Source organism: Penicillium concentricum, assembly GCF_028827145.1.
Source record: "Penicillium concentricum strain IBT 3081 chromosome Unknown utg000002l_segment0_segment0, whole genome shotgun sequence".
NCBI lineage: Eukaryota > Fungi > Ascomycota > Eurotiomycetes > Eurotiales > Aspergillaceae > Penicillium > Penicillium concentricum.
In genome coordinates this window covers 9600498-9625188 of record NW_026622755.1, presented here as the reverse complement: position 1 = coordinate 9625188, position 24691 = coordinate 9600498, and the positions used below count along the sequence as shown (strand labels likewise).

At 48.4% G+C, this 24691-nt stretch overlaps 11 protein-coding genes across 11 annotated transcripts; 6 read left to right on the top strand and 5 right to left on the bottom strand.

Annotated features, from left to right (window-relative positions):
- Nucleotides 1-60: 60 nt before the first annotated feature.
- N7517_007383 (tRNA dimethylallyltransferase) lies at nt 61-1549 on the top strand (the record flags this gene model as incomplete). Its single annotated transcript, XM_056725113.1, has 2 exons — nt 61-153; nt 212-1549. 2 exons carry the CDS (start codon nt 61-63, stop codon nt 1547-1549), a joined length of 1431 nt encoding a protein of 476 aa, XP_056581363.1.
- A 243-nt stretch (nt 1550-1792) lies between these two features.
- On the bottom strand, nt 1793-3364 carry N7517_007382 (DXO/RAI1 family decapping nuclease; the record flags this gene model as incomplete). The annotated part of the gene is made up of 9 exons (XM_056725112.1): nt 1793-1950; nt 2000-2299; nt 2350-2520; nt 2573-2676; nt 2729-2736; nt 2794-2821; nt 2885-2916; nt 2986-3228; nt 3290-3364. 9 exons carry the CDS (start codon nt 3362-3364, stop codon nt 1793-1795), a joined length of 1119 nt encoding a protein of 372 aa, XP_056581362.1.
- A 412-nt stretch (nt 3365-3776) lies between these two features.
- N7517_007381 (protein GET4) lies at nt 3777-5087 on the top strand (the record flags this gene model as incomplete). Its single annotated transcript, XM_056725111.1, has 4 exons — nt 3777-3820; nt 3915-4171; nt 4300-4452; nt 4504-5087. The coding sequence occupies 4 exons, from the start codon at nt 3777-3779 to the stop codon at nt 5085-5087; spliced, it is 1038 nt and encodes a 345-aa protein (XP_056581361.1).
- A 102-nt stretch (nt 5088-5189) lies between these two features.
- N7517_007380 (uncharacterized protein) lies at nt 5190-5846 on the bottom strand (the record flags this gene model as incomplete). Its single annotated transcript, XM_056725110.1, has 3 exons — nt 5190-5290; nt 5352-5420; nt 5483-5846. The coding sequence occupies 3 exons, from the start codon at nt 5844-5846 to the stop codon at nt 5190-5192; spliced, it is 534 nt and encodes a 177-aa protein (XP_056581360.1).
- A 502-nt stretch (nt 5847-6348) lies between these two features.
- N7517_007379 (replication factor C subunit 4) lies at nt 6349-7634 on the top strand (the record flags this gene model as incomplete). Its single annotated transcript, XM_056725109.1, has 5 exons — nt 6349-6434; nt 6491-6711; nt 6772-6871; nt 6925-7347; nt 7409-7634. The coding sequence occupies 5 exons, from the start codon at nt 6349-6351 to the stop codon at nt 7632-7634; spliced, it is 1056 nt and encodes a 351-aa protein (XP_056581359.1).
- Nucleotides 7635-7825: 191 nt separating this feature from the next.
- N7517_007378 (Amidase) lies at nt 7826-9730 on the bottom strand (the record flags this gene model as incomplete). The annotated part of the gene is made up of 6 exons (XM_056725108.1): nt 7826-8431; nt 8503-8742; nt 8813-9007; nt 9066-9338; nt 9409-9430; nt 9483-9730. The coding sequence occupies 6 exons, from the start codon at nt 9728-9730 to the stop codon at nt 7826-7828; spliced, it is 1584 nt and encodes a 527-aa protein (XP_056581358.1).
- A 354-nt stretch (nt 9731-10084) lies between these two features.
- N7517_007377 (CeGAL family transcription factor) lies at nt 10085-12374 on the top strand (the record flags this gene model as incomplete). The annotated part of the gene is made up of 5 exons (XM_056725107.1): nt 10085-10189; nt 10243-10334; nt 10385-11371; nt 11425-12022; nt 12108-12374. The coding sequence occupies 5 exons, from the start codon at nt 10085-10087 to the stop codon at nt 12372-12374; spliced, it is 2049 nt and encodes a 682-aa protein (XP_056581357.1).
- A 1510-nt stretch (nt 12375-13884) lies between these two features.
- Nucleotides 13885-16241, bottom strand: N7517_007376 (Elongator subunit ELP2; the record flags this gene model as incomplete). The annotated part of the gene is made up of 2 exons (XM_056725106.1): nt 13885-16175; nt 16229-16241. The coding sequence occupies 2 exons, from the start codon at nt 16239-16241 to the stop codon at nt 13885-13887; spliced, it is 2304 nt and encodes a 767-aa protein (XP_056581356.1).
- Nucleotides 16242-16578: 337 nt separating this feature from the next.
- Nucleotides 16579-17033, top strand: N7517_007375 (ubiquitin-related modifier 1; the record flags this gene model as incomplete). The annotated part of the gene is made up of 3 exons (XM_056725105.1): nt 16579-16640; nt 16697-16861; nt 16916-17033. The coding sequence occupies 3 exons, from the start codon at nt 16579-16581 to the stop codon at nt 17031-17033; spliced, it is 345 nt and encodes a 114-aa protein (XP_056581355.1).
- A 137-nt stretch (nt 17034-17170) lies between these two features.
- Nucleotides 17171-19466, bottom strand: N7517_007374 (bifunctional fructose-2,6-bisphosphate 2-phosphatase/6-phosphofructo-2-kinase; the record flags this gene model as incomplete). The annotated part of the gene is made up of 11 exons (XM_056725104.1): nt 17171-17422; nt 17476-17652; nt 17706-18080; nt 18134-18253; nt 18302-18409; nt 18464-18544; nt 18607-18776; nt 18830-18927; nt 18984-19019; nt 19081-19269; nt 19453-19466. The coding sequence occupies 11 exons, from the start codon at nt 19464-19466 to the stop codon at nt 17171-17173; spliced, it is 1620 nt and encodes a 539-aa protein (XP_056581354.1).
- A 699-nt stretch (nt 19467-20165) lies between these two features.
- Nucleotides 20166-21571, top strand: tom40 (TOM complex pore protein TOM40). Its single transcript, XM_056725103.1, has 3 exons — nt 20166-20499; nt 20576-21223; nt 21289-21571. The coding sequence occupies exons 1-3, from the start codon at nt 20188-20190 to the stop codon at nt 21394-21396; spliced, it is 1068 nt and encodes a 355-aa protein (XP_056581353.1). The 5' UTR covers nt 20166-20187; the 3' UTR covers nt 21397-21571.
- The last annotated feature ends 3120 nt before the right edge of the window (nt 21572-24691 follow it).

Sequence of the window (24691 nt, the reverse complement as noted above, 5' to 3'; positions counted from 1 at the left end):
AACCCGCCTGATAAGGCAGATAACACCTTTTTTTCCCCTCGCTGCACTGAGCATCGCGGTATGATCTCGGCTCTCCGATCTATCTGGCACGGTCAAAGAATGATGAATCCTCTCATAGCCGTCGTCGGTGCCACGGGCACAGGCAAGTCAAAGGTATGACCCCAAGTACACCACACTTCCTCCGGACACAATGACTGATAGCTGTAGACAGCTTGCAGTGGACTTGGCCTCTCGATTCAACGGTGAAATCATCAATGGTGATGCCATGCAGATGTACCGCGGTCTGCCGATCATAACGAACCAGATCCCGACAGAAGAACGGAACGGCATCCCTCACCACCTCCTCAGTTGCATCGACCTAGACGCGGAAGCATGGCGCATCGGGCTGTTCAAGCGAGAAGCCCTGCGAGTTATTGAAGACATCCGCGCCCGTGGCAAGGTCCCTATTCTTGTTGGGGGCACCCACTATTACACCCAAGCAGTGCTGTTTAAAGAACAGCTCGTGGGCGAGGGAGTGGACGACGAAGGCGAGCGCGAACAGCTCACGGAGTTCAGCACAACCTCGAAGAAATGGCCGATTCTGGATTCATCACCTGAAGTTCTCCTGGAGAAGCTGCGCGAGGTGGATCCTGTCATGGCTGCGCGATGGCATCCGAAAGATGCGCGGAAAATCCGGCGGTCATTGGAAATCTATTTTCAGACAGGACGCCAAGCCTCGGAGATCTATAAAGAGCAGTTCTCTCAAAAAAGAAAGGCGATAGATCAGGAGCAGGGGTTACTAAGATTCGAGAATACGTTGGTGTTTTGGGTACATGCCGAGAAGGAGGTCCTCAACGCGCGCCTGGATGCACGCGTCGATGACATGGTCAAGCAGGGCTTGATGACCGAGGCGGAGAAGATGTCAGACTACTTGCAGGAAAAAGCCTCGCAGGGCATTGAAGTTGACCAAACACGGGGGGTCTGGGTGTCCATTGGATTCAAGGAATTGGCGCCATACTTCAAAGCTATCCGGGACGGGGAAGCAAGCGAGAAAGAAATCGAAGATCTCAAACGACACTCTCTTGAATTAATTCGCATCGCTACACGACAATACGGAACATCCCAGGTCAAATGGATCCGCAACAAACTCTGGCATGCACTCACCGAAGCCGGAGAGACACATCGTCTTTACCTCCTGGACAGTTCCAATGTCAACGACTGGAGCAAGTGCATCACTGAGCCATCCGAGCAGATTGTGCAACTAATGCAGCAAAGCAAACCGACTCCGGATCCCAAGTCCCTTTCTCAGTTGGCAACGACAGAGTTCGGCGCCAAGGAAGCGCAGGCCCAAAAGCGTGTACAGACTGACCCAATTGGGAAATGCTATACCTGTGATGTCTGCGAGAAGACTATGGCGTCTGAGGACCAGTGGCATATTCATCTCAAAAGTCATCGACATAAAAGTGGACTCAGGTCTGCGAGCAAGAGGGCACAGCGCGATGAATATTTCCGAAAGAAGGAATTGGAAGCGCAAGCGAGCCAGGCTCCTGAAACCGAACCTCAATCTTAAGTATATTGCACAGTCAATGATAGATGAATCATAGAAATACCCAATATTGTCCCTTAAACAGGGAGGATACATGTATTCCTCAGGCGTAGGTATCTATCCTACGGAATTTATCCTGATCAACTCCCACTGGCCTATTCCTATGTGTTCGATGAGGGTGGAATAAGAGGCCAAACATTGCAATGAAACATCCGATTCACCAGTAAGGGTACATTAGCCCTCCCTAGCATACATGAGACTTTCCAATCACGACGTTGCAGTCATGGTCGATCGCCAGGCCTTGAAAGCAGGCGAGAGAATATCGCCATGACCTTGCTCCTCAACCTGATAGACCTCAATGACCGGAGACTTCTCCTTCTTCCGAATTCTCCACGTCCCCTCCTTATTGATAGTCTGCTTAAGCCCTGGGAGGCGAGTCAGTATTTTTATAAACCCACCAGGAAGAACACTCACATTCCAAAAATGCACCTGTAAAATTGATGCAGACATTTCCATCCCAAGTACGCCGGCCGACACTCAACACTTTCCCAGGAATACTGGCTGTGTCCAGCTCCTCCAAGCTACGACAAATGCCATTTTCATCGCGGAATCCCACAATGATCTTAGGAACACCGAGCAGGAATGACTGTGCCCAAAACTTGAGCAACTTCCGCTCATACTTCATCATATCACGATCATTGCGGATTTGAGCTGATGTCTTCAGCTCAACCCAGTTAATGGGGTCTTCTTTTCGTGAGGGCTTGCTATCCCAGACTAGAACAAGTTAGCATTGGCTATAGCTACAAGGATTAGAGTAAACATACTGGCATCAACCTCTCCACCGAGAATCATACGCACGTTACCGATCCCAGTGCGGACAACGGAACAATACTGTGCCGCATTATTGACGACTTCGTTCTCGCGACCTTCAATCTCTTCGCGTGTTGATTCGTCCCACGTCTTCCGAAGTACAGCCAGATTTTCGAATTTGTAGCCTAGGATTGTTAGTTAGTCCGGGCATATATTGTCATGGCTTGTTTGACGCACCCCAGTACATCATGAGTTCCTGAGGTGCCATTCCAGGTGGTGATCCTCGCTTTCGTTGGATTTCCTTCTGTTGGTTCTTGTACTCATTGTTTTCTTCGATGAATCTAGAACAAGTCAGCACCTTATGCCATGATCTTGCTAACTTAATATACACACATGGTGCCCTATACTTGGTGTTAGATCATCGAAGCTAGATATTCCTGTTGAGATTGATATCATACCTGGAAGAAAGTTGCATTCATCTCGAAGCTAGAGATAGCCTTGCGTTAGAGAAACAGCACGCCATGTTGGTAATAGGTCAGAGCTACAAACCCATTCATATTATCAAAAGGAGCCGTTAGAATCTGCATATAAGGGTCAGAATTTGTTTCGAAATCAGATGATAGTCCACGCCAGACTTCAATTCAACACACCTTGGTCATCATTCCTCTCCATGTGATGATGTCTACATCACACTTCTTCTCTGTTTCTTTCTCATGGGCAACAAGGGTATCAAGTAAAGCATCTAAGTGCTCATCCGCGACATCATCGAGCTTCTGGAATGTTTCATAGCCCTTGTTCAGGTCTGCAGGAAGAGCCGGCGTGTAGTAGTAGGCCATGGACGAATCGCCTAGCGAAAAACGACGCTGGTCATCATACGAGAAGCAAGCAATTTCCTATCACCGAGTGAGCTATTTATTTTCATTTTATGAACATAAGACCAGGTCTTTGGCTTACCCTTGGTCTCCGGATAGAGGTATTTGCGCCGCCGAAGCGGTGCAGGGGCTGGATGTTGAAAGTAGACTGGTTCATAATGATTTGTCGCACTATTGAGTAATGGACATGATCAAACGAAGAATAGCGATTGTCCTTGATTTAGATTGTCGCGACCTAGTTAGGAAGCTCGTATAGTCGCTAGGGATACCCGTAATAGTGTTGTTATTATCGTATTATCGCCGGAAACGGGACCAATAGAATGAACAAATTTAAATCAACAGAAGCTGCAGATTTTGTGTGAAAACAGAGCTGGTAGTTCCAGCTATAAAGTCACAGGTATTTTGGAGGAGATGACGGAGATGCACATGTTCTCTGGGCGAATTGCCGCGTCCCCACCAAATCTCAACCTACTCCCCGCGAACGTTCTTGCACTGTTCACTCTGCTTGATAGCGTCCTCGATTCTACTTTTCTTTGATTTACATGATCAGCGCTTGCCTTTAATTGACAATGTCATCCCGGATTGATAAGGTCATCGCCCGCCAGCGAGAAAAGTGAGAATTCCACCTGGCCCGTAACCACCTTGGACCACCTTGGACACCTTGGACCTCAAAAGATCCCATTCTGACTGTCTGTTGCTGTCTATAGGATTGCTGATGGCGCATATTACGAGGCTCACCAGCAACTACGTGTTATTGCCGTCCGGTATATCAAGCAGTCCAACTACGATGCTGCGGCGGATATCCTGGCTGGTGGCGCGAAGGAGCTATTGAAAGCTGGTTCCCAGAAGGGTGCTTCAGCCAGTGGTGGCGACCTGGCCATCATGTTGGTTCTCGAGGTATACAACAAAGCCGAATGGGAGATTTCAGGCGGCAATGATGATGCGGAGGGTCGGGCTCGGAAGAGTGAGTCTATCAAATATCCTTTTACCACTGGGGATCCATTACTGCAGCATGCGGTAGTCGATCTTGGTGCTTCGGGTTGCCCCAGTAGCTATCACAGACCTAGCATTGCTAACTTATATTTTGTTCAGAGCGCCTAATCGAGCTACTACGCGAATTCCCATCCGAGGAACCTACACGAAAGAGATTCATCCAGGAAATGATTGGATGGAGTGCAAAGTTCGGACCACTAGAACGAGGAGATTCAGATTTACATCATGCTGTTGGTTCAGTATACGCCGAAGGTGAGTGATGTTGGAGCGCAATGTTTGATGCATTCTAACTTAGCGCCTTAGATAACGAGCCATACGATGCCGAGAAACATCTCATCCTAGGAACCTCCGAATCAGCCGAGACCCTTGCAAAGCTCGAGTATGAGTGGTACACCAGCGACGAACCGCACACCGCAGCGATCTATGTGTCACGCGCAGTCTTCCCATACCTCCTCACCGGAAATATCCGCAGCGCCAATAAAGCCCTGCTTATTTTCACTTCGCGGCTTTCAGCGGCCAATCCTCAGCTCGGTGTACAGGATGTCAGCAGTGCCAGCTCCGACGTTCGGGTGTTCCCCGCCCTTCCTTTGGTGAACTTCATCAGCATGTTGATGTTGGCCATCCAGCGCGGAGGTGCTGATCTCTTCCGACAGCTCACTGCGCACTATGCGGCACAAATTCGAGAAGTTGGTATCTGGGACGATGCTCTGGCTCAGATTGGCGAGCAGTACTTCGCTATCAAGATCCCGCGCCAAGGTAACCCTTTGATGGATATGATGAGTGGTATGTTGTTTGGAGGAGGTCAGAACAAAGCAGGTGGCAAAGCATCGCAATCCAGAGCTGCGAAGAAGGTTGAGGCACCGCCATCGAGCATGGAGCTCGATTAAGAAAGACTTGATGCGTGGGTCTTTTGAAGCAGGCCTTTGCAAGAAACGTATCCAACTGATAGTGTAATGAGATCAAGATGCATGCAGCAAGCGCAGCCCCGTCTAGTTAGAAATCGAGTCCTTCTCAGGCTCAAACATCCAATTATCGTCATCCAATGATGCTACCTTTTTGCGTAGGCTTTCGTGCACTATATTGAGAATCTCTGTTTCCGATCAGTATATGACCATAGAAACAACCGCGACTCTAGCCAGACTTTAACTTACCATCAGGTTCACCGTTCGATTGTCTGGTCCGGTGCCGAACCATCATATCCACAAGAGCTGCCTCGAACTCTGTATTAAGTGTTAATAGACTATACTTCATAGAGGAAAACAGCACCGAGTCAAGAACATACTCTCTTTGTCACGTCCAATGAGCTCCGAAGAATCAAATCCTCCATCCTCCGGCGCAAGTTCAGCCAGCTCCTCTCCATCCTCTCCAACCAGAGCCTGCGGCAATGTCGGAATCTCAAGCTTGTAGCTACCATTCTTGTCCCGAACCACAATATCTTTATTCTCCGCTGTCTTAAATGGTCGAGTATGTGGTCCCGAGTCCGAGGATGTAGTCTTCAGCCGGTGCGAGGGGCGATTGGAAAGGCCGTTGTGGTTCTGAGGAACTGTGCCATTGGGTGGTCCTGCGGAGGCAGGTCGGCGGCTGAGGTTCCCGTGAAATAGGTTGCGGCGGACAGAGCTCTGGTTCATGATTCCAGATGGTTGCATGACTGCATACACCACGGTTTGTGTTTTGTCTGTTGTGTTTGGCCGGATGTTCTGAGTATGCGGGGAGCCGTGCGCGTCGCAGAGGAAGCGCGGGTGTTTCGAGGAGAGAGAGGGTTGGTTCCAGCTGTGCGTGTCAGGGTGTGAAAAATGGAGGGAATATTGTCATTTCGCAATGTCTAGGTATTAAGAATAATTGTTGTTGGGGTGAAAGGAGGAAGAATGGCACGGAATGAAGTAGATGAGGAAAAAAACGACAACACCAGCATTGAACTAAACTATGTGTGCAATAGTCAGCATATTAGGATCAATTGTCTACTTAGGAGCCCATAGATATTATATAGAGTAAATTAATTGAAATCCACAGCTTCAATGCCTCAAATGTCACACATCCATCTGAAGTGCACAGGCCAGCTGATAAGCTGTTATCGCGTTCCCACGCGTGCTTCTTTCGCGTCTTCCCTTCACTGCAGTTCTTCACTTTGGAACCACCAAATCGCTCACAATGGTTCAAGCTGAATCTTCCTCTGCTTCTCGTAATGGTGCGAAGGCAAATACTGCCGGTGCCCCTATGGACTATGAGCTCCCCTGGTAGGTGGAATCTCCTTTGGAATATTATACAGAGCTAACCTTTGGCTTGTCAATAGGGTCGAGAAATATCGCCCAACCTTTCTCGATGATATTGTCGGCAACACTGAAACAGTGGAACGGTTAAAGATCATTGCCAAAGATGGTAATATGCCACACGTTATCATCTCTGGCATGCCGGGTATTGGAAAGACCACTTCAGTACTATGTCTGGCACGGCAAATGCTGGGTGATGCATACAAGGAGGCAGTTCTGGAGCTGAATGCTAGTGATGAGAGAGGTTAGTACTTGCATTATTTCTTTTGATGTTTGGGCGGTCGATACTGATGCTGTGGTCTAGGTATCGATGTGGTCCGGAATCGAATCAAAGGTTTTGCCCAAAAGAAGGTTACATTGCCCCAAGGGCGCCATAAACTAGTCATCCTCGATGAAGCCGATAGGTTTGTTCTCGTCGGAGTTTCATTTTGGTCATTGGACTCACATCTCCCCGCAGCATGACCGCCGGTGCCCAACAAGCCCTGCGACGTACTATGGAAATCTACTCCTCCACCACACGATTTGCCTTTGCCTGTAACCAGTCGAACAAGATCATTGAACCCATTCAATCCCGTTGCGCCATTCTCCGTTATGCCCGGTTGACGGATGCTCAGGTTGTGAAACGGTTGATGCAGATTTGCGAGGCGGAGAAGGTCCAGCACTCCGAGGATGGCATTGCTGCACTTGTTTTCAGTGCCGAGGGTGACATGCGTCAGGCTATCAACAACCTGCAGAGTACTTGGTCCGGCTTCGGTTTCGTCAGCGGAGACAATGTTTTCCGAGTAGTCGACAGCCCGCACCCGGTCAAAGTCCAGGCCATGATCAAGGCTTGCTGGGAAGGCAAGGTGGATGTGGCATTGGAGGGATTGAATGAGCTATGGTATGTTGTAAATGTGTTTCATTCGAAGTACTGGAGGTTTCTAACCATTCAAAATCTACAGGACCCTGGGATACTCTTCTCACGATATCATCAGTACCATGTTCCGAGTCACCAAGACCATCCCCACATTGTCCGAACATTCCAAGTTGGAGTTCATTCGGGAGATTGGATTCACACATATGCGTATTCTAGATGGTGTGCAGTCACTGCTTCAACTGAGCGGCTGTGTGGCGAAGCTTTGCAAGATCAACATGAAACCCGATCTGTTCGAGCCCCCCAAGGCTTGAGACTCAAGAGTGCTTGTCTTGTTGCATATTCCCACGGCGTTTTTCATTTAAGTGACTCTGGAGGCAGATATCCCATCAAGCTGCATAATGAGTTACGTCTACCATATTTATCCCAAAAATCAGTTCAATCAACGGCGATACACGTCTTTCAGTGTGCGAGTTGACCCAAGTCCATATTCTGCTTAAACGTCCTAGATAGCTGAATCGGATTTGTCGACATGACTTTTCCAGAGCTTCTCAATAACTGTAGCAGCCCCCAGTACCTTCTCTTCCTGGAGTTTCTTCCCAATGATCTGCAGATTCACCGGATATCCATCCGCCTGCTTCGCATCGAAAATATTCCAATTCCACTCATCCGGACCGTTTCTTGGAACATAAGGCTCCGACGGCAACACATCCACCTCGGCTCTCACTCTGTCCACCGGGAACGTCAAAGCCGGATAGTCCAGCAAATTCCAAATCTTGGTATAGCCAACCCAACGAAGTTTCCGGTGGGGCACAGTGGTATGCGGCAAAGTAGGACTCAACAGAATATCGACAGGCTGACCCGACGGAGACCGCACCGCATTCCATTTATCCAGATACTTCTTCTGTACCGCAGTCTTGCGCTTGTTCAACTGCCAATACTCATAAACCGAGATAGCCTTGCCGCGGTTAAGCAGCGTTTCAACGTGTGGAATAAACGGCTCGCCGGCAGCGGCTACATCCCGACGAATATCCTCACACCCGTCGACTGTGTAGAAAAGGTCCATAATCTCAATGCATCCCTCATGGTCAGATGTATCCCAGACCACAACCTCGTGGCCATATGATTTAAGCACTTCCGAGAGTTCTAGCAGAGCACGCGCAATAGGGGGTGGACCTTTACCACGCCGTCATCCAGGATCAAGCCGATGACCATAGGTCGGTCTTGGAGCTCTTGGAATGCAGTGTCGTTCCAGGGAAGAGGAACACATCGTGGATCAACATCCCAGGGCTGGCTGTTCGCTATCAGACGGCTCACATAGCAGATCGACCGGAGATCTCGGGCCATCGGGCCGATAGAAGATGGGACATGTTCTTGGCCTTCGGTGGATACGGGTACACCCTGATAGGGGATCCGAGCGCTCTGTTTTTGGAGATTATAAGCACATACCTCAAGAGAAATAAAATTGTTTGTTCATAGCGGTTGTACTTACGCTTGGTTTGAAGCCATACAAGCCCACTGTAGCCTGTGGGATTCTTACACTTCCGCCGATATCAGTTCCGAATCCGAATAGTGATCCATGCAATGTCAACAAAGCGCCTTCGCCGCCAGTTGAACCACCGGGAGAAAAAATTGGATTGCGAGGATTAGTCGTGAGTCCCCAAAGGGGATTCTCGGTTTCCGCCCACTGGAGAAATCAAGTCAATCTCCGAATCAGATAATGTCAGTGATATTCTCGAACGAACCATGATACTTTGTGGAATGTTTGTTTTCGCGATGACAACAGCGCCCATCTTCTTTAAGATCTCCACGAGCACCGCATCTTCTTGGGCCGGGGCGAAAGACCTACCCACATATCCCAGGGTCGTGTCGACGCCTTTGACGTTAAATTGGTCTTTCAGCGTGATCGGAATTCCATGTAGGGGACCTTTAAGATTTCCAGTTTCTGTGAAGTCGGCGTCTAGCTGCTTTGCCTGTTTCAGGGCATCTTCGAAAAGAACCTCGGTCAAACTATTTGTCTATCCATGCCAGATTCTATCAGTGAGCTGGCCGGGGACGAAAACTGGAACGAAGATGCGAGGCACATACTAATTGATGCGCGACCACAGCCCTACCGAAGATATCAGTATATGGTCCGTTCCAACCCTCGATAAAAGACATACCGTTGGATATATGCCTTGACCACCTGCTCTGCTCGAAACTCCCCTTTCTCCAGGCATTTCAACAGGGCGCCGACATTGTCAATATCTGTGATCTTTTGATACAACGGATCTTCTAGCCGAGTACGCTCCTCGGCATTCTGTACTTGGGGTAGACGTTGAGTTACGTCGACTAAGTACGGTGCGATGAGTTGGTCCCTAATGTTCCGTTTCTGGGAGACAATCTCCTCCCAAGTCTGTGAACTACCCATTTTTTTGCTATGAATTGTCGTATGGTATAAGCCGTGGAGGTCAAGACTAGCTTTATATAGTCCTCGGACAACAGTCCGGGCCCTCTTATCAAGTGGGGACGTGGCACATTCCTGCCAAATACCATATTTAGAGTCATTTTTCCTCTTTATCTAACCGAAATTTATACCGTTTCCCTTCAATAGTCATTTCAATAACATTTTGAGTGTGAAAATATTTGAAAGAGAAAGATGAGACAGAGAGAGCAGGTGAGAGCGGGGGGCGAATTGCCTATGTGGGTCAAACCTTCTTCGACCTCATGGATTTTATGTCCGACAAACTCTCTGATAGAGCTATAGCTCTACAGCTTTTGCATCATGGCGATGGAATCCAGATTGACCGGCTCTGCAAGCGCCATTCGCTCACATAAAGCCGCTATTGCCAAACGAGCATGCGACCAATGCAAGTTTCGGAAAATCAAGGTGAGACATCCCCCTTTTATGTATCCAAAATGAATGTACTGACTTGGCGATAGTGTAGCTTGTCACAGCCTTGCAAGGCTTGTCAGTCTATGGGCTTTGAGTGTACATTCCTTCAGCCACAGAAGAAGCGCGGACCAACCGGGCAGTGAGTAATCGCCCGTGACTGTGAATAGTATCACACTGACTGGGATGAAGTCGCGTGTCGCAAATCAGACAGCAACAAACTGTCATAACGCCCCAAGAGGAATCTAAGAATGCCTTCCAGTTCCAAACTCCGACCTCATCCGTGGAGTCTGGTCAAGGTTCTGTACCCGGAGCACCTTGGACACCCACTCCGGGTCCAGCACCCCTAGAGGGGGCCGGAGGACTGGCGCCTCCAGGTATACCCCCTCCAATGGCAGCTTGGGGTGAGGAAACCGCATCTATAGGTTCTCACAATAGCGGCGTGAGCTGGAACGACCGAAATGACGTCGAATATTGGCTTCCAGATAATCTGGATTCTCAAATCCCTGTCTTCGAATTCCCAGGAAGTAATGTCTATCTGAAGCCGTCTCTCCCGTCTATCATTCAACCAGTCCCCGATCCTGGGGCCATGGGAATGCCCCAGGAAGCTCCAAATATGCCGTTCTCACCAGCCGTGGGGCCTATGCACTCGGATACGCAGGAGACTGATGCAATTTGGCCATCTACAATCAACGAAGCAAATATGATCCCCTGGATTGATGTCTACTTTGATCGGCTACATCCGACCATACCCGTCCTCAACCGGTCGTCCCTGTACACTTCAATGCTCGCACAAGAACATCGCAAGAACTCTCAGTTCGGGGCCATGCTCTTGTCACTATGTGCATTTTCGCTCACACAACCGATTGAGATTAATGAGCGGCCAACATCCTCATCCCGAGCTCTGCAGGCACGAGCTATGATGCATGAAGCCACCAAAATGCGAAGCTGTTCGGATTTTGGGGAGAACCCGACCATTGAAGCTGTCCTAACAAGTTTTTTCCTCTTTGGCTGTCTGTTTGGAAGTAACCAGCACAACGCAGCGTGGCTCCGGATACGCGAGGCACTCGATCTTGCGGCCACGCTGGGGCTGAATGATCCCGAGTCATATCATGATCTGTCTGGGGAAGAGAAAGGCCAACGACTACGAACGTACCTCGTCCTCTCTATCACGGAAAGGTAAGTAAATGACTGAGCCCTCTCAGAATCAACTCGCTGACCATAAATGTCAGAGCATATGCTTTGCAACACCGACACCCAATAACCTTCTGGGGGAAGCCAGGATTTACTATGCGGTCAGTGCATGATTTCATCCACAGCGCCACGCACAGCGTCGTCTCTGGCATTATAGTCCACAACGAGAAAGACGCCGAGGGAATGATGGGTCTCGCACGAATGATGGAATTATTCGATGCCATTGACGAAGATGTCATCGACTGCTGGAATCGCCGATGCGATATCAGCAATGGATACTGCCAGCGGCTCACCGAAGCCAAGGCAATCTCCATCCACCAGAATCTCAATCGAATCAACCAAGCCGAACGATATCGAGGCTATGACTGGTTCGAACGAGCCAAGGGAGGCCGTAGCGAAACCAGCAATGTCACATTTGCCATGGGTCTGCGAGAAACCCAAGCAGCGGACGTTTTCATCACCCAGAAATGGCTCCAGAACCGTGTCTGGCTCCTCTCCTCAACCCACGGGCTTCTGAGTGCCCACTCAGAACAACCCGAGCTAAGCTTCGGATATGCTGTATCCGTTGCTGAATCCACTCTCCAGCTGTGTCAGTCATTGCGGCTGAGCTCCATGGAAGCCCATGGCATCGGTCTGGTATGTAACTTGCTCTCATCTATAACCTGTAGATTCGTAGGTTTGGCTTGTGAACTTGGCCCCATACTAACAACTCGATATCTAGACCGAAAAACTGTACGATATCGCAATTTGCGCAACAAACATCCTATGCAACACAAGCTCGCCTTATGGGGGTCCTATGAACATGCCTGTCAACTTCACCGAAAGACTACCACCAACTTCAACTTGCACGCCCCAGAGTCTCGCAGAAGACTTCTTGTTGCTTATGACCAGCTTCCGGGGTGGAAACCATCCTTATCTGGAGAAGTATAGAACTCATCTACGCTCGCTACAGATTCTGGAACCCAAAGCTCCGGGGTGGGCGCAATGATGAGGTTTTTGATTTGGTCTGAGTCGTGATCTTTCCAAATCTTTATACGAAATAGATCTTCGAGATGTACGATTTACTTTTTTTTTCAACCGGATTGGCTCATATTATACATGGAAAGGTCCACGGATCATTTTCACTCGATTATACAGTTTACCAATAGAGCAAGTTTAACTATAACCAAATTTATATATGTCCATGGTCGCCGACGTATGATGCGAAAGAGCCTGATATAGAACATACTGGGCTGTGAAAAAGTGTACAGTGTGCAGTGTGCAAACCGACTCTTATACTTTGAATACACAAGAATGGTTGTCGCTTATACGGCCTTGTGATGTCTTTCGGGTGGTCTTTTCAGATATTCTCCCCCTTCTCAGTTTTATAGTAGATAATCTGTCGACCTAATATACAATATATATTTCACAGAACTTATATCTTACGTAGAAACTGAAAAGACCTCATACAAGGTGGTTAAATTACCCCTAAGTAGAAAATTAATACCCCAATGCCTCCAAACCTACCCCAGTTGTGGTTTCAGAGATGTTACCCGTCAATTTCATCGTCACTACTTGGTGCTACATCGCGGCCCTAGATGGGTTCCTCCTGGCCTGGTTCGTCCTCAATCACGGGCTTGTCTACGGAGTCTTCGCGGGCGCTTCTCTCCCTGTATTCCTGCAGGGCCCGGACAAGAAACTCAGCTTCAGACTGAGAGACCTGCCCTAATCTCGAAAACAGGTCAAGCTGGTCCACGCCAAGGCTACCCCCAGTAGTGGTAGGACGAGGGGGAAGAAACAGGGGGGCGGCATTGTGATAGGCGGGCTTCCGATCTAAGTATAGATTGTCAGTATATGTCTCGATCGGCTCTTGGATGTATGCACATACCTCGGCGATTTTGGTCACCACGGTGGTGACGTCGGGCCTTCTTGTTGGGGTTGGCGTTTGGCTTGTATCAAAAATTCATTAATAAAGTGACCCCTAGTTGGAATGCTCTATAGGGTCCCTACCTGGGGGGGGGGGGGCTTGTGTGCCTCCACTATGGCGACGTGAGCAGCTATGACTGTATCCCTCAGACAAGCGGCCCAACGGCGACATTCTTCTCGAGTGTGCCCGGTCATCTCACAGAACGTGCACCATTCCTATTATCAATGGTCAGTCTATGCATGGGTTCGACGCGTGTATTTGACTTACGGCGGCTCGTTTTTTTGCCTGGGTTCGGCATCGCAGTTTATTCTCAAAGGAAGGAGACAAGAACGAATAGAAACTGGCTTTTTGGTTGTGAGAGAAGAGACAGGAGAGAGAAGATAGAAGATAGAAGATAGAAGAGAAAAGAGAAAAGAGAAAAGAGAAAGAGAGAGGGGGGGGGATGGTCTTGTCTCAGGACTTCATCCGAAGTGGTAGGACTTGGCTCTTCCCTTTGAAGGCTTAAGCAGGCTTTATTTGAAATCTACAGGATCGAACACTTGGGAGTTTTCATCATAACTCATAAAGGGGGAACCCATTTTGTTTCTATAAATCATGAGAGCATGTTCGAGATAGCATATATCCGTGTCGAGGTGTCCTCGCTTGCCACCGCCAATTCAAACTGATCCTTGGTATCCGCCTCTGCAGCTGGCACTGGTCGCCATGCTAATTGAGTAATTGTCTTTGAGGGCGAAGTAACCTTGTCAATTGTCACAATGTGCTGTGCTTCGAAAGTGTCCGCAGCGATTCCGTGAATAGAGATGACACCGCTGTCCTCGCCGACAGCAATAACATATGTGCCTTTGTATGTTGCGGGCAAGAAAGCAATTGCTGAGACTGCTGATGTCAGAGCCACGGTCGTTTTGCAGACGAAAGTGTCTTCGGACTTTTGCCAGATCTTCACGGATTTGTCACGTCCTGCCGTGGCAAAGACATGGTCTGTTGTAGCTGGAGCCCAGGCTGCACCTAGGATCATTCGAGAGTGACCCTTGGGATTGATGCTGAGCTTTGTAAACGTAGTTGGGTCTGCATCGCTCCGCTGGAAGACTGCCCATTGGCGATCTCGTCCAACACTGAGAAGATAGCGGTCGTCACTCGAGAATGAAAGGTCCGTGATGGTCAACGAGTGGGCAGTGAGAGAAGGCTTGATCTCGTGCCAGTCCGATGTATCATAAAGGCGAATTACCGCGTGGTCAATCGAGCTGGCCTTGCAGGCCGTAGCAATGAGCTTGCGATCATGACTCACTGCCACTGCTGAAATCTCATAGCCATGGCCATAGAGCTTCTCATGCTCTGGCCACAATGTGTAACGTGACAACTGATCTTCCAGTGGCGGGTGGTCGGCAGCTAGCAAGGAAGAAGCGACTGGTGCCTCAGTTGGGGCTTTTTGGCCATCCTCTTCCACGGGGGCCTCATCTCCAAGTGCCTTATTCGAGAGACCCAGCACTGGGATTTCAGCAGTGTCTGGGAGGTCCTGATCGTTTGATTGTTTGAACCCAGTGAGTCTCTCGAGCAACTGGGCAATCGGTTTGGGCTCATTAAAAACACGCAGGAGCTTCTCCTCTGCGCCAGTCACAAACTGTGAGGAACCTAGTGTGTCGACGCAGTTCAAATCGTACCCATGAATCTGAGGGCGAGAGAACTCATGCCATGAGCCTGTATTTCCCCGCACCCACTTTCCATGAAGCCGGGTGGTTTGGTCTGAACTGGTTGAAAGCAAGTAGCCTCCAGTGGGCTCCCATTTTACACCGTTCGATGAGCGCACATGGCCCGAAACACCGAACTTTTGTAACCAAAGATCCGAGTCGGAATCATGTCGCCAGACCCTCCAACTACCAGTCCGGCCAAGACTTACCACCTGCTTGCCATCTGGTGACCAGAGCCCAATCCAGAAGCCACCTGCACTGCCAGTTGCCGTGGTAGATCCTTTTTGGACGCTGATCTCTCCCATTCTCTCTGCGGACATCCAAACGCCTGACGCTTGATCTTGTTCCCAGATTGTGATGGTGTTATCAGCTGAGGCCGAGAGAAGCTGCTGACGCTTGGAATCAGGATTCCATGCAATGGTATAGATCCAGTCTTCATGTCCAAAGAGAAGAGCTTCAAAAGTAATAGAGTATTTCGATCCTGCAGCCTCGAACTCGTGGGCTTTGTTCGATAGCGTAGGTTCCATTCCTCCAAGCAGAGGATCCGTATCATCTATCGGAGCAGGGGCACTTGCTTCACCCCGACGCAGTCGCCAAAGACGGATATATCTGTCTTGACTTGCAGACGCTAGTAGGATGTCACCGTTGCTCTGCTTGTCCTGGGTGAAAGAAAGAGCCTTGATCCAGGCTTCATGCCCTGCAAGCACAGCCTGGCGCTTGAACTCTGGTTTGCCGATGGAGGTTTCCGATACGTAGATCTGAACCTTGGTCGTTGTACCTGCAACGGCCAACACCAATGACTTGTCCGAGTCGCCTTCAAGTGCCTGCAATGACAGAGATAGCGGGAAGAACCGTGGTGTCATTGTAATCGTGTCAAGTAGCTCGCACTTCAATTCGCCCTGTGCATTGATTCTCCAGATCCGAACTGTGCCATCAGCCGCTCCAGATGCGATGATGTCCGTTCCATCAGCGACGGCAATCGCATTCACCGAGCTCGTGTGACCCTCAAGGGTAAACGCAAGGACGTAATTGTGGGGGTCGGCATTGTCCTTTTGCCATACCCGTATTGTGTGGTCGACGGAGCCGGTGACGATAAATCTCGTTCCTGAGGCGGGGCATGTATAAAATCGAACGACGCTGACTTTGTCGGTATGACCAACAAGCAGAGCATGGATACCACGATCGTTCTTGTCCTTGACTAAGTGTCAGCTCTTCCTGTTGTCAATGCGCAGTTGTTCTCAGTAGACCTACTAGAGGATCCCATAAGGCGACATTGTTGTCCGCACCAAACGCGAGCACGCCTGTCTTCACATCCCAATCCGCGGCACCAGGGTGCCGGTTTCCCCCACACTAATGTAGTCTGTTTCGACGGCGACCATGGAGTATTATGAGGGTGTGTGAACCCTTCTGTCTGTCTGTGCTGCTGTATTGGGAATAAGTTGGAGAAAAGCCGCAAAGAAATTGCGGGAAGATTGGGGCTTATCGATAAGAGGTTCTTTCTCCGCCTAGCCCCTCCATCTTTAACACACTGTGATCTCTTTTCGCTCTCAATAAGAGAGATAACTGCTATATGCTCTATATTTCCCTTCATCTGCAACGTCATGGTTGATACTCCAAATGCGGGCCAGGGAGAATTCCCCGTCCCTATCACCGTCGAGTTTACGTACGTCAAATCTTTCCTTCAATTGATCAACCTCTGCTGATAATTGATCTCGATAGTGGCGGCTTAGAATTGCTATTCGGGAATGAGCGCAAGCATAAGGTCGTTTTACCTGCTCGTTTAGAGGATGGCAGCAGGCCAAACATCTCATACCTGCTTAAATACCTCGTTGACAACCTCATGAAGGACCAGAGGATAGACATGTTCATCATGGAGGACAATGTGTATGTCAACATAGCTTTGGGGCTTTCTTCAAACAGTACTAATAGATTTGAAAGACGACCAGGCATTCTCGTCCTTATCAACGATGCCGATTGGGAACTCGAAGGCGAAGAGACATATGAACTTCAACAAGGGGATAACATTGTTTTTGTCTCGACTTTACATGGCGGTTAAACTTGATGGATTGTATTGATGCTATCAACGCAACGAAGACAAAAAAAACAAGACTTGATTCGAAGTGTGGCTAGAGGAATTCAAGAACAACATATGGGTGGTATTGCCAGGCAAAGCGAATTACTGTGGACTTTTACCTAGACCACATCTTCAACATGCTGTTGTGAGATCCTTTCGCGCTCACGCGGTGTTCGGATTCCACTGGGTGTTCGATGCCCACTCTGTGGGGTTACTTGACCTTCTGGTGTACCAAGCCCTTGCGTCGGTGATACCACCCCGCTTGGGGGCACTGGGATTTTCAAGTCCTCTGGAGAGGCCGGGATAATCTCTTCGGGGAGGTCGGGGATATGGATCCGCTGAGCCTCGTTCTGATAGCTCTCCGGAACGATCTGGAATAGTGTTAAGTAGCTATAGATAATAATCTAATCCAAAGTCAACTTACCTCAATGATTTCATCGCGAGGGAACTCAAGGAACGGAATGTCAGCAGCATTGCAGGCCATGAGATAGCCATACAAAACCCTCAAAACACTTTCATGTGCAATGATGAGCAGATCAGTTTGCTCCCTCTCCAGTTCAAGGATAATTGGCTCGAGGCGAACAGCCAAATCATGGTATGACTATTGAAAAGGGTCAGCAGTTACACACTTTGAGGGGTTGAGGCAAAGCTTACCTCTGCCCGGGGATAACGGTGGTGGTAAGGATCAAGCTCGTGTTTAGCAACCTCATCTCCAAACTCTGCTCGGATTTCACTCTCAGACATCTTCTCACAAACACCAGGGTTCAGTTGGCTCAATTGAGACCTCTGCCGGATTTTATATCCGTTTTCATGAAGGTATTTCGCGGTTTCTACTGTCCTGCGCCGCGTAGAAGTCCAAACTTTCAAGGGCCTTGACTCGTAGCCAGTCTCTCCTCGCTCAATCATTGCTTGCTTTTCTTCTTCACGGTGAGCTAGTAGACGTGCCGTCATTTTCTTGGCGTAGTCTTCTCCCTGTTCTGACAATGAAGCATCGGCTTTGTATGAATCTGCGTCTAGCGATACGCCAGCCTAGATAAAACGTTAGGCGCTGAATTATGACGATAGGACAGTAGATGACCTACCCGGACAAAGTATGTGCGTCTCGATTTGATGTGGAGATTCAGAAGATAGAAGACTATGCGGTTAGAAAGGTAACCAAAGCTCCGATTGTTGACAATCAGTCTCTCGCCGGCGTTGATCATCTGTATTTGGTGAGTAATGGTCATGCGACAAAAGCCAATTACGCGTACCTTGATATAGTTCAAGTCCTTTTCCTCCATGGTCTGAAATTGGGGGATGCGAGAATAGATACGATTCAAGTAATGCTTCACGGCGTCTTCCGATTTCCATGAGACGTACTAGCCATGATTGTCAGAGTTTCCGTTCAATGCCAGGATAAATAGGAGACTTACATCAGGAGAGGATATCTTGACTCTGCGAACATTCTCTTCGATGATGCGTTCGTCATCACACCAAGACTCAATGAACAGGGTCTGGTAAGAGACATCAATAATTAGTCTATTGTTAAATGTTCAAAGAATCTATTCTGACTTGCCTCGATATCATGCTTTGCAAACTCCTTGGCAAGCGAGCGCCGTCCTGAGGCTAGTGGGTTGACGGCATCATATATCGCTATTTGACCATTTTCATGGTTCAAAAAGTGATAGATGTCTTCTCGACATTTTCTCACAATCTTTTGGCGTAGAAGAACGGACTTGGCAGTCGCTAAGCAGATATGTCAATATGGTCATTCAGGTAGATCAGGATACCATGCCTACCATTGACATAGAAATAATCATCTGGCATGTCTTCGCCAAATGGGATTGTAGCTCGACGATAGTCGCCCAGATGGAAGATTCTGGTTTTGACACCAAGCCTATCAATGCATTAGCATACCTCTATAAATGCGCAGATCATAGGAGTAAAGCATACCATCGCAGGTATCGTGCCAAAGCCACTGAGATATGTCTACCATGGATTTGAAATTAGTTTACGCAACAGCACCAATCTGAATGTTAAAATATCATACGTTTTGCCTCTGGCAGGCAAGCCGACGGTGATGATCACAATGCGGCCCGAATGGAAGAGCCGACCAGATTCGGTGCTGTACAGCTGGGCCGGAGCTAGATCGGCCTTTTCCGGCAAGTCATGAATTGCATCGACAAAGATTGACGATTTGCGACGGAATCGTGGGGAGTTGGCCACAATCTCAGCGGTGCTATATGATGTCAGTTCAAGTCCACTATCAGGCTTCACTCTAGCCTCTCCAAGACTAGATACGGCACATGGCTCGTTCTTTTTTCTTTTCTATTTTCTGCCTATTGTTGTCAAGCAGAAGTCACACACAAACACAACATCGGGAAGAAAACATGAAGCTGTGAAGTGGGCAAGGCAAGCTTACAGTAAAGTGTCCATGGTGGGATGTCGAGGTGACGCAACCTTGAGATATCACACAATTCAGTATTGAGCGTGTCAGAATTATCGATAGATAGTGCTGAGATAGATCAGAGATATTTTAAGCTGTTTCAATTCGATGACAAGATAGTGCAAGAAACAAGGAACCTTCCAAGTTGAGGGTAAGAGGCGGTATAGGGAATCGATCAAGATCCAGATAGTTATCAGGTGCAGATCATTGGCTTTGGTTGCCTTGTTTTTCAGGCTGCAAAATACAAATCAGTCCAAAAGAAAACCAAATTCAAGCACAATTTAGCATCAAACTGAAGAAAATAAAAGAAGCTTTTCAGATGACAATTTATACCAGGTTAAATCCCTCCAATGACCCCCAGTCACTCTCAATCCCACCCCCAGTCTAGCCTTGAACCGGGAAAGCCCGAGAAAGGCTTATGTAACATCCCGGCGAGCGACAGCAACCAAAGACGCCGAGGCAGGTGACTAGCATTTTTCACAGCTTGGAAAGTCTTGAATTGCTTCCCCTACACTCCTGAGCGCATCAGATCCAGCCCTTTCTACGCTATTTTATCAAAGGTCATCTGAAGACGTTTGTTCGTCCCAGATCCTCGGGCTGGCCTCAATCCCATTTATTCTCAATTATTTGTGTTTCCCCCCGAGTCTCAACTGAAGACTAACACGCGTGACGACACCTAATATATTCGTCAATTATCATATTTCAACCAAAATGGCCGATTACTTATCATCCCTCTCCTTTCTCTCAGAGAACCCTGCCGCCGCGGCTATCAACGATGCATACTCCTCGTTCTCCGACCGAAGGGCCTTGCTCAACCTGCCCAACCCCGGCACTGTCGATAACCTCGCCAGGGAAGTGCAGAAGGATGTTCTCTTGACCAACTTCATGTTCTCCGGTCTCCGGGCAGACCTGACCAAGGTCTTCGGCATGTCCCCTCTGTTCCGTGTGTCGCATGCGTTCTCTATGGGCTCAACCGGCAACCTGCCTCCATATGCTTTCTCCGCCATGTTCGGAAACCCCAGGGTAAGGACAAATATCCCATGCGATCTATGTGCCGGTAACCGCAATTTTCAGTATCTAACAGATTGTTCTCCGGTAGGTGTTTATGCAAGGTAACTACGGAAGCGACGGTGCCCTCGCCGCCGTCGCCAACTACCGCTGGAACCAGGCCCTCGTCACCAAGACCAATGCCCAGATCATGAACGGTGGTACCCAGGGCTTGGTCCAGATTGATAACGACTACACTGGCCGTGACTTCTCCGCGTCTCTCAAGGCCTTCAACCCCTCTTGCCTCGAGGGTGGTCTCACCGGTATCTTCGTCGGCAGCTACCTGCAGTCTATCACCCCCAGTCTCGCTCTTGGTTTCGAGGCTATCTGGCAACGCCAGGGCATCACCGCTCGTCCCGAGACTGCCCTGTCTTACTCCGCCAAGTACAAGGGTGAGGACTGGATTGGTACCGCTCAGCTGCAGGCCCAGGGCACTTTCAATGCCACTTACTGGCGCAAGCTGTCCGAGCGTGTTGAGGCTGGTATTGACATGAACCTCCAACTCCAGCCCTCTCCCGCTACTCTTATGATGGGCGGCCCTGCTCGTGACGGTACCACTGCCATTGGTGCCAAGTACGACTTCCGTGCCTCTTCGTTCCGCGCCCAGGTTGACAGCACCGGCAAGGTCAGCTGCCTCCTCGAGAAGCGCATTGCCATGCCCATCTCTCTCTCCTTCGCTGGTGAGATCGACCAGGCCAAGGTAAGCCACATCCATCTTTCTTTCTAATCGCAACCTCAATGCTAACTTGCTTCTTTTCTTTCTAGCAAACGGCTAAGCTCGGTCTTGCCGTCTCCCTTGAGCTTGCTGGTGAGGATGTCATGGAGCAGCAGGACAAGGTTGACCCCGCCACCATGATCCCTCCTCCCTTCTAAGCTCTCCTCTCGCATCCTCCGAGATAATAACCCTTTCGTCCCCCATGTTTTAGTAGTTCTTCACTCTCCATGTCTGGAATGACATATGTTGTCTCTCTTCCTCGGTATATCCTCTTGACTCTGGGTTGCTGGTGCAGGTGGCAGTTGTTTGGCGCCATGGAGATTTCAAATTTTTTTGTATAGATTCACACTCCGTTTCTTTGATTTCTTTTTCCATTACCACCTGATGCTGCATCTCTGTCTGGCCTGTGGTCTGATATCTTGCGTCTCCCTTGCTGTCTTTCCAGTTCATTTCCTTGCATGGCCATGTTTTGGGTCTATGGGATTGCCAGGTCTGGGATGCATGGCTGCGCCTGCAGATAGCTCTGGTTATGTTTTTCGCATCATAGACGGGCCAATGTAAAACAAGTTTTGATTAGGTTGATCCAGTAATGATTTCATTGTAATATGTCTTTGTCTTTGACTTTTAATTCTTTTCTACCTAACGACTGCCAGTGAAAGGATGTATAAAGTCAGTTCTTTGTCTGCCCAGGTGAATGTTTAGGTATTGATATTGCCACAAAGATAGACCATTAGACATACATGTAGATCCCAGCGGTTCTGAATCAACTATAAAAACTTCAGATTAAATATCCGTAAAGACAAAGTTTTATGTTCCGGAATTGACTCCAAAACAAAGATATCCAGCCCTACCCAGGCACATAAATCAAAAGCGGAGAGAAAATGGATGCCGAATAATGCCCGTATATACCCAAAGCGGTGACCGGGACAAACGACGGCATCTTTCAAAGCCACAACAAATCAAACGAATCAACCATACAGCATTGCTCCACTATATGCTGTGGGCACTGGAGCAACTTATCCAATTGGTAGAATACTCCGGAGTGCAGTGGCCTATGCATCTCCTAGAATGGAACCGTTTCTGCTTCATTCTCCACTCCATTGTTGGACTAGGTTTCTCGGTAAAGTGGGTTCATTTATATGTTGGGTCCTCCCATGTTTCGCTGCTCGAAAATGATACGGAGGGTTATTGTGGAGAGTGTTTTGTCATAGAAAATGAAGTACATCCTTTGTACAATGCTACTCCGTACATTGTTGAATATTAGGAAAGTGCTATGTTTCTCTCCCAATATGGCATGTGGGATCCCCAGCCACTTACTCCATATCTCAAACCTGAGCACTCAAATCCGCTTGTGAAGTCTCTTGATGGGCCATAGTCACCCAGTTCCCTGCTTCGAGTGTGGCTGGGTCAGAGATGCTGGCTCACGATTGGAAGTCCCGTTGATAGTCGGGGTTCGGACGCTGATTATCGGACTCTAGTGACATCATATTCCCCGTTCAACCCTTGTTTAGGGCTTTCTTTTTTTCGTAAATCTCTTACCGGGTTCCCGACTACTATATAAGAAACTGGCCAGTTATCTTCGAGGCCTGGGATGCACCTAGGGATGTATGTCCCGGATAAATGGCTGTCCCGGGATGATATTCTTCCTAGACGAATGAAAATGAAGAAGAGAAAGGAAATTACAGTTTTGAGGGGTCCGAGTGTCTCTGCCCAATTGACAGGCTCTAGTTTGGGTAAATACCTACAACATACGGAGCATCGCATGCTGTTCTCTTGAATAATGCAATTTCCTTTGGAAATGAATGTGGGTAGCTTGTCCACAAGGCAAATTCATTCCTCCGATGAGATTCATTGGTAGATGTCGGCGATGTCTGAGAATGGTTGCCTTTGTCTTTCTTTCTTTCTATCCGTTCCATGGAGGTCTTGTCCAAGGTTCGGTTCATTGTGTACCTATTCTGGATGGATTACTCCGTATAGGCTGGCACAATGTAAAATGGTGTATTCGTTCTTCGGGTTGACGAGAATCATACAATCATATAATCCATTCATCCCCAAGTACGTAGTATGCATGTCCACCGTTAATACTGTTACGATATGAATATGAATAGACACCATGTGTGCTTTTTCCACAGATCAGACGCTATGAACATGCTCTAGCCATAGCGTGGGAAGACTGGTCCCAATTTCCAGATTTAACCAATAGGCTCCAAGATGATTCGCATATTTGCTTGGTGGGTACTACGATGTATGTGATATGAGTATGGTCATTCCAATTCCAACCTGGGAAGACGTCAAGTGCTATTTTGTATACCTTATATTTCTATGCTCACTAACCGAGAGATAAGTCCACGTGTCTGACAGAGCGTAGAACGGAATGCTGTTCCTTGCTTCCATGCTTTACGATCCGTACATGCCGACGGTGCACTATTGGGCTGGGCATTCCGCCGGTTTCCTCCCGTGCATATGCATCGACATTTTAAACATCGTGCCAGTGCCCGGGAAGTGTTGCTTTTTGCCAGGAACACACCCGGTTCCTCATCCCGGGTGAAACAATAATGTGACTATGTGCATTGTGCAATTTTATACATCGAGTATGTATACTCTATGAACGTCCAAGGCTATATTATATTTGAATTTCAAGCTGTAGCTGAGAGTATTGAATTTGAATCCACCCCGAAAGAGCAGTTTGATCAACTAGTGATCAATATTAAGTTGTAGAGTCAGTAAGGCATATTGCCGAGACCCGATGGACACTTCCGAATCCCGAGTGTATAGTTGTACCGGTGCTGAATATGACATGGATGCCACCCTTTTTTTTGACGGCGTCAGACCCCTGGGGCGTCATTTTCTCGTGTCAAGAAGATTAAAGTCGCATGACAGTTTGAACCAAACTGTGGCGATTCGGATCCCCAAGCCATGGTCACCTGCTCTACATCTGGTGACGTCGTTGAGGGGAAGGCTCTTGGATCTGATATTCGAAATGTTACTGTATCTGACAATTTGATATACAATTTGATTTACAATTCTATTTCGAAGTGCTATTGTATATGTACGGAGTAGCTAAATGTTAAATGCGAAATGTCAGGTTAAATACCAAATACCAAATACAAATACAAAACAGTACGAGGTAAATGCCCTCAATGTTAACCTTTTGAGCCAGGTGCATCCTACAGTGCAGGGGCCAAGTTGAGGGAACGTCCTTTTTTAGTACCTGAGTCGGCTGCTTGCTTGTGTCAGGAACCAACATTCCTAAACCCCTTCGAGGATAAGGGTTCTTTTTCCAGTTGAGCTTTTTTTTTTTTTTTTTTCTTTGATCTATTGGTTCCTTCACATTTCTGATACGTCTCGTCGATGGATGCCGACTCGGGGTTCATCTGCCCGGTCCAGGTGTCTGGTACATGCTGCATGGACGGGACTACGGCTGGAATCCCAATGATGGTCCCGAGCTGGGCG

Bases quoted from the DNA above. Each gene is read 5' to 3' on its own strand.
- tom40 (XM_056725103.1), top strand. From the start codon at position 20,188: ATGGCCGATTACTTATCATCCCTCTCCTTTCTCTCAGAGAACCCTGCC. The intron at 20,500-20,575 runs GTAAGGACAAAT...GTTCTCCGGTAG, and splicing joins CCATGTTCGGAAACCCCAGG to GTGTTTATGCAAGGTAACTA. The intron at 21,224-21,288 runs GTAAGCCACATC...TTTTCTTTCTAG, and splicing joins GTGAGATCGACCAGGCCAAG to CAAACGGCTAAGCTCGGTCT.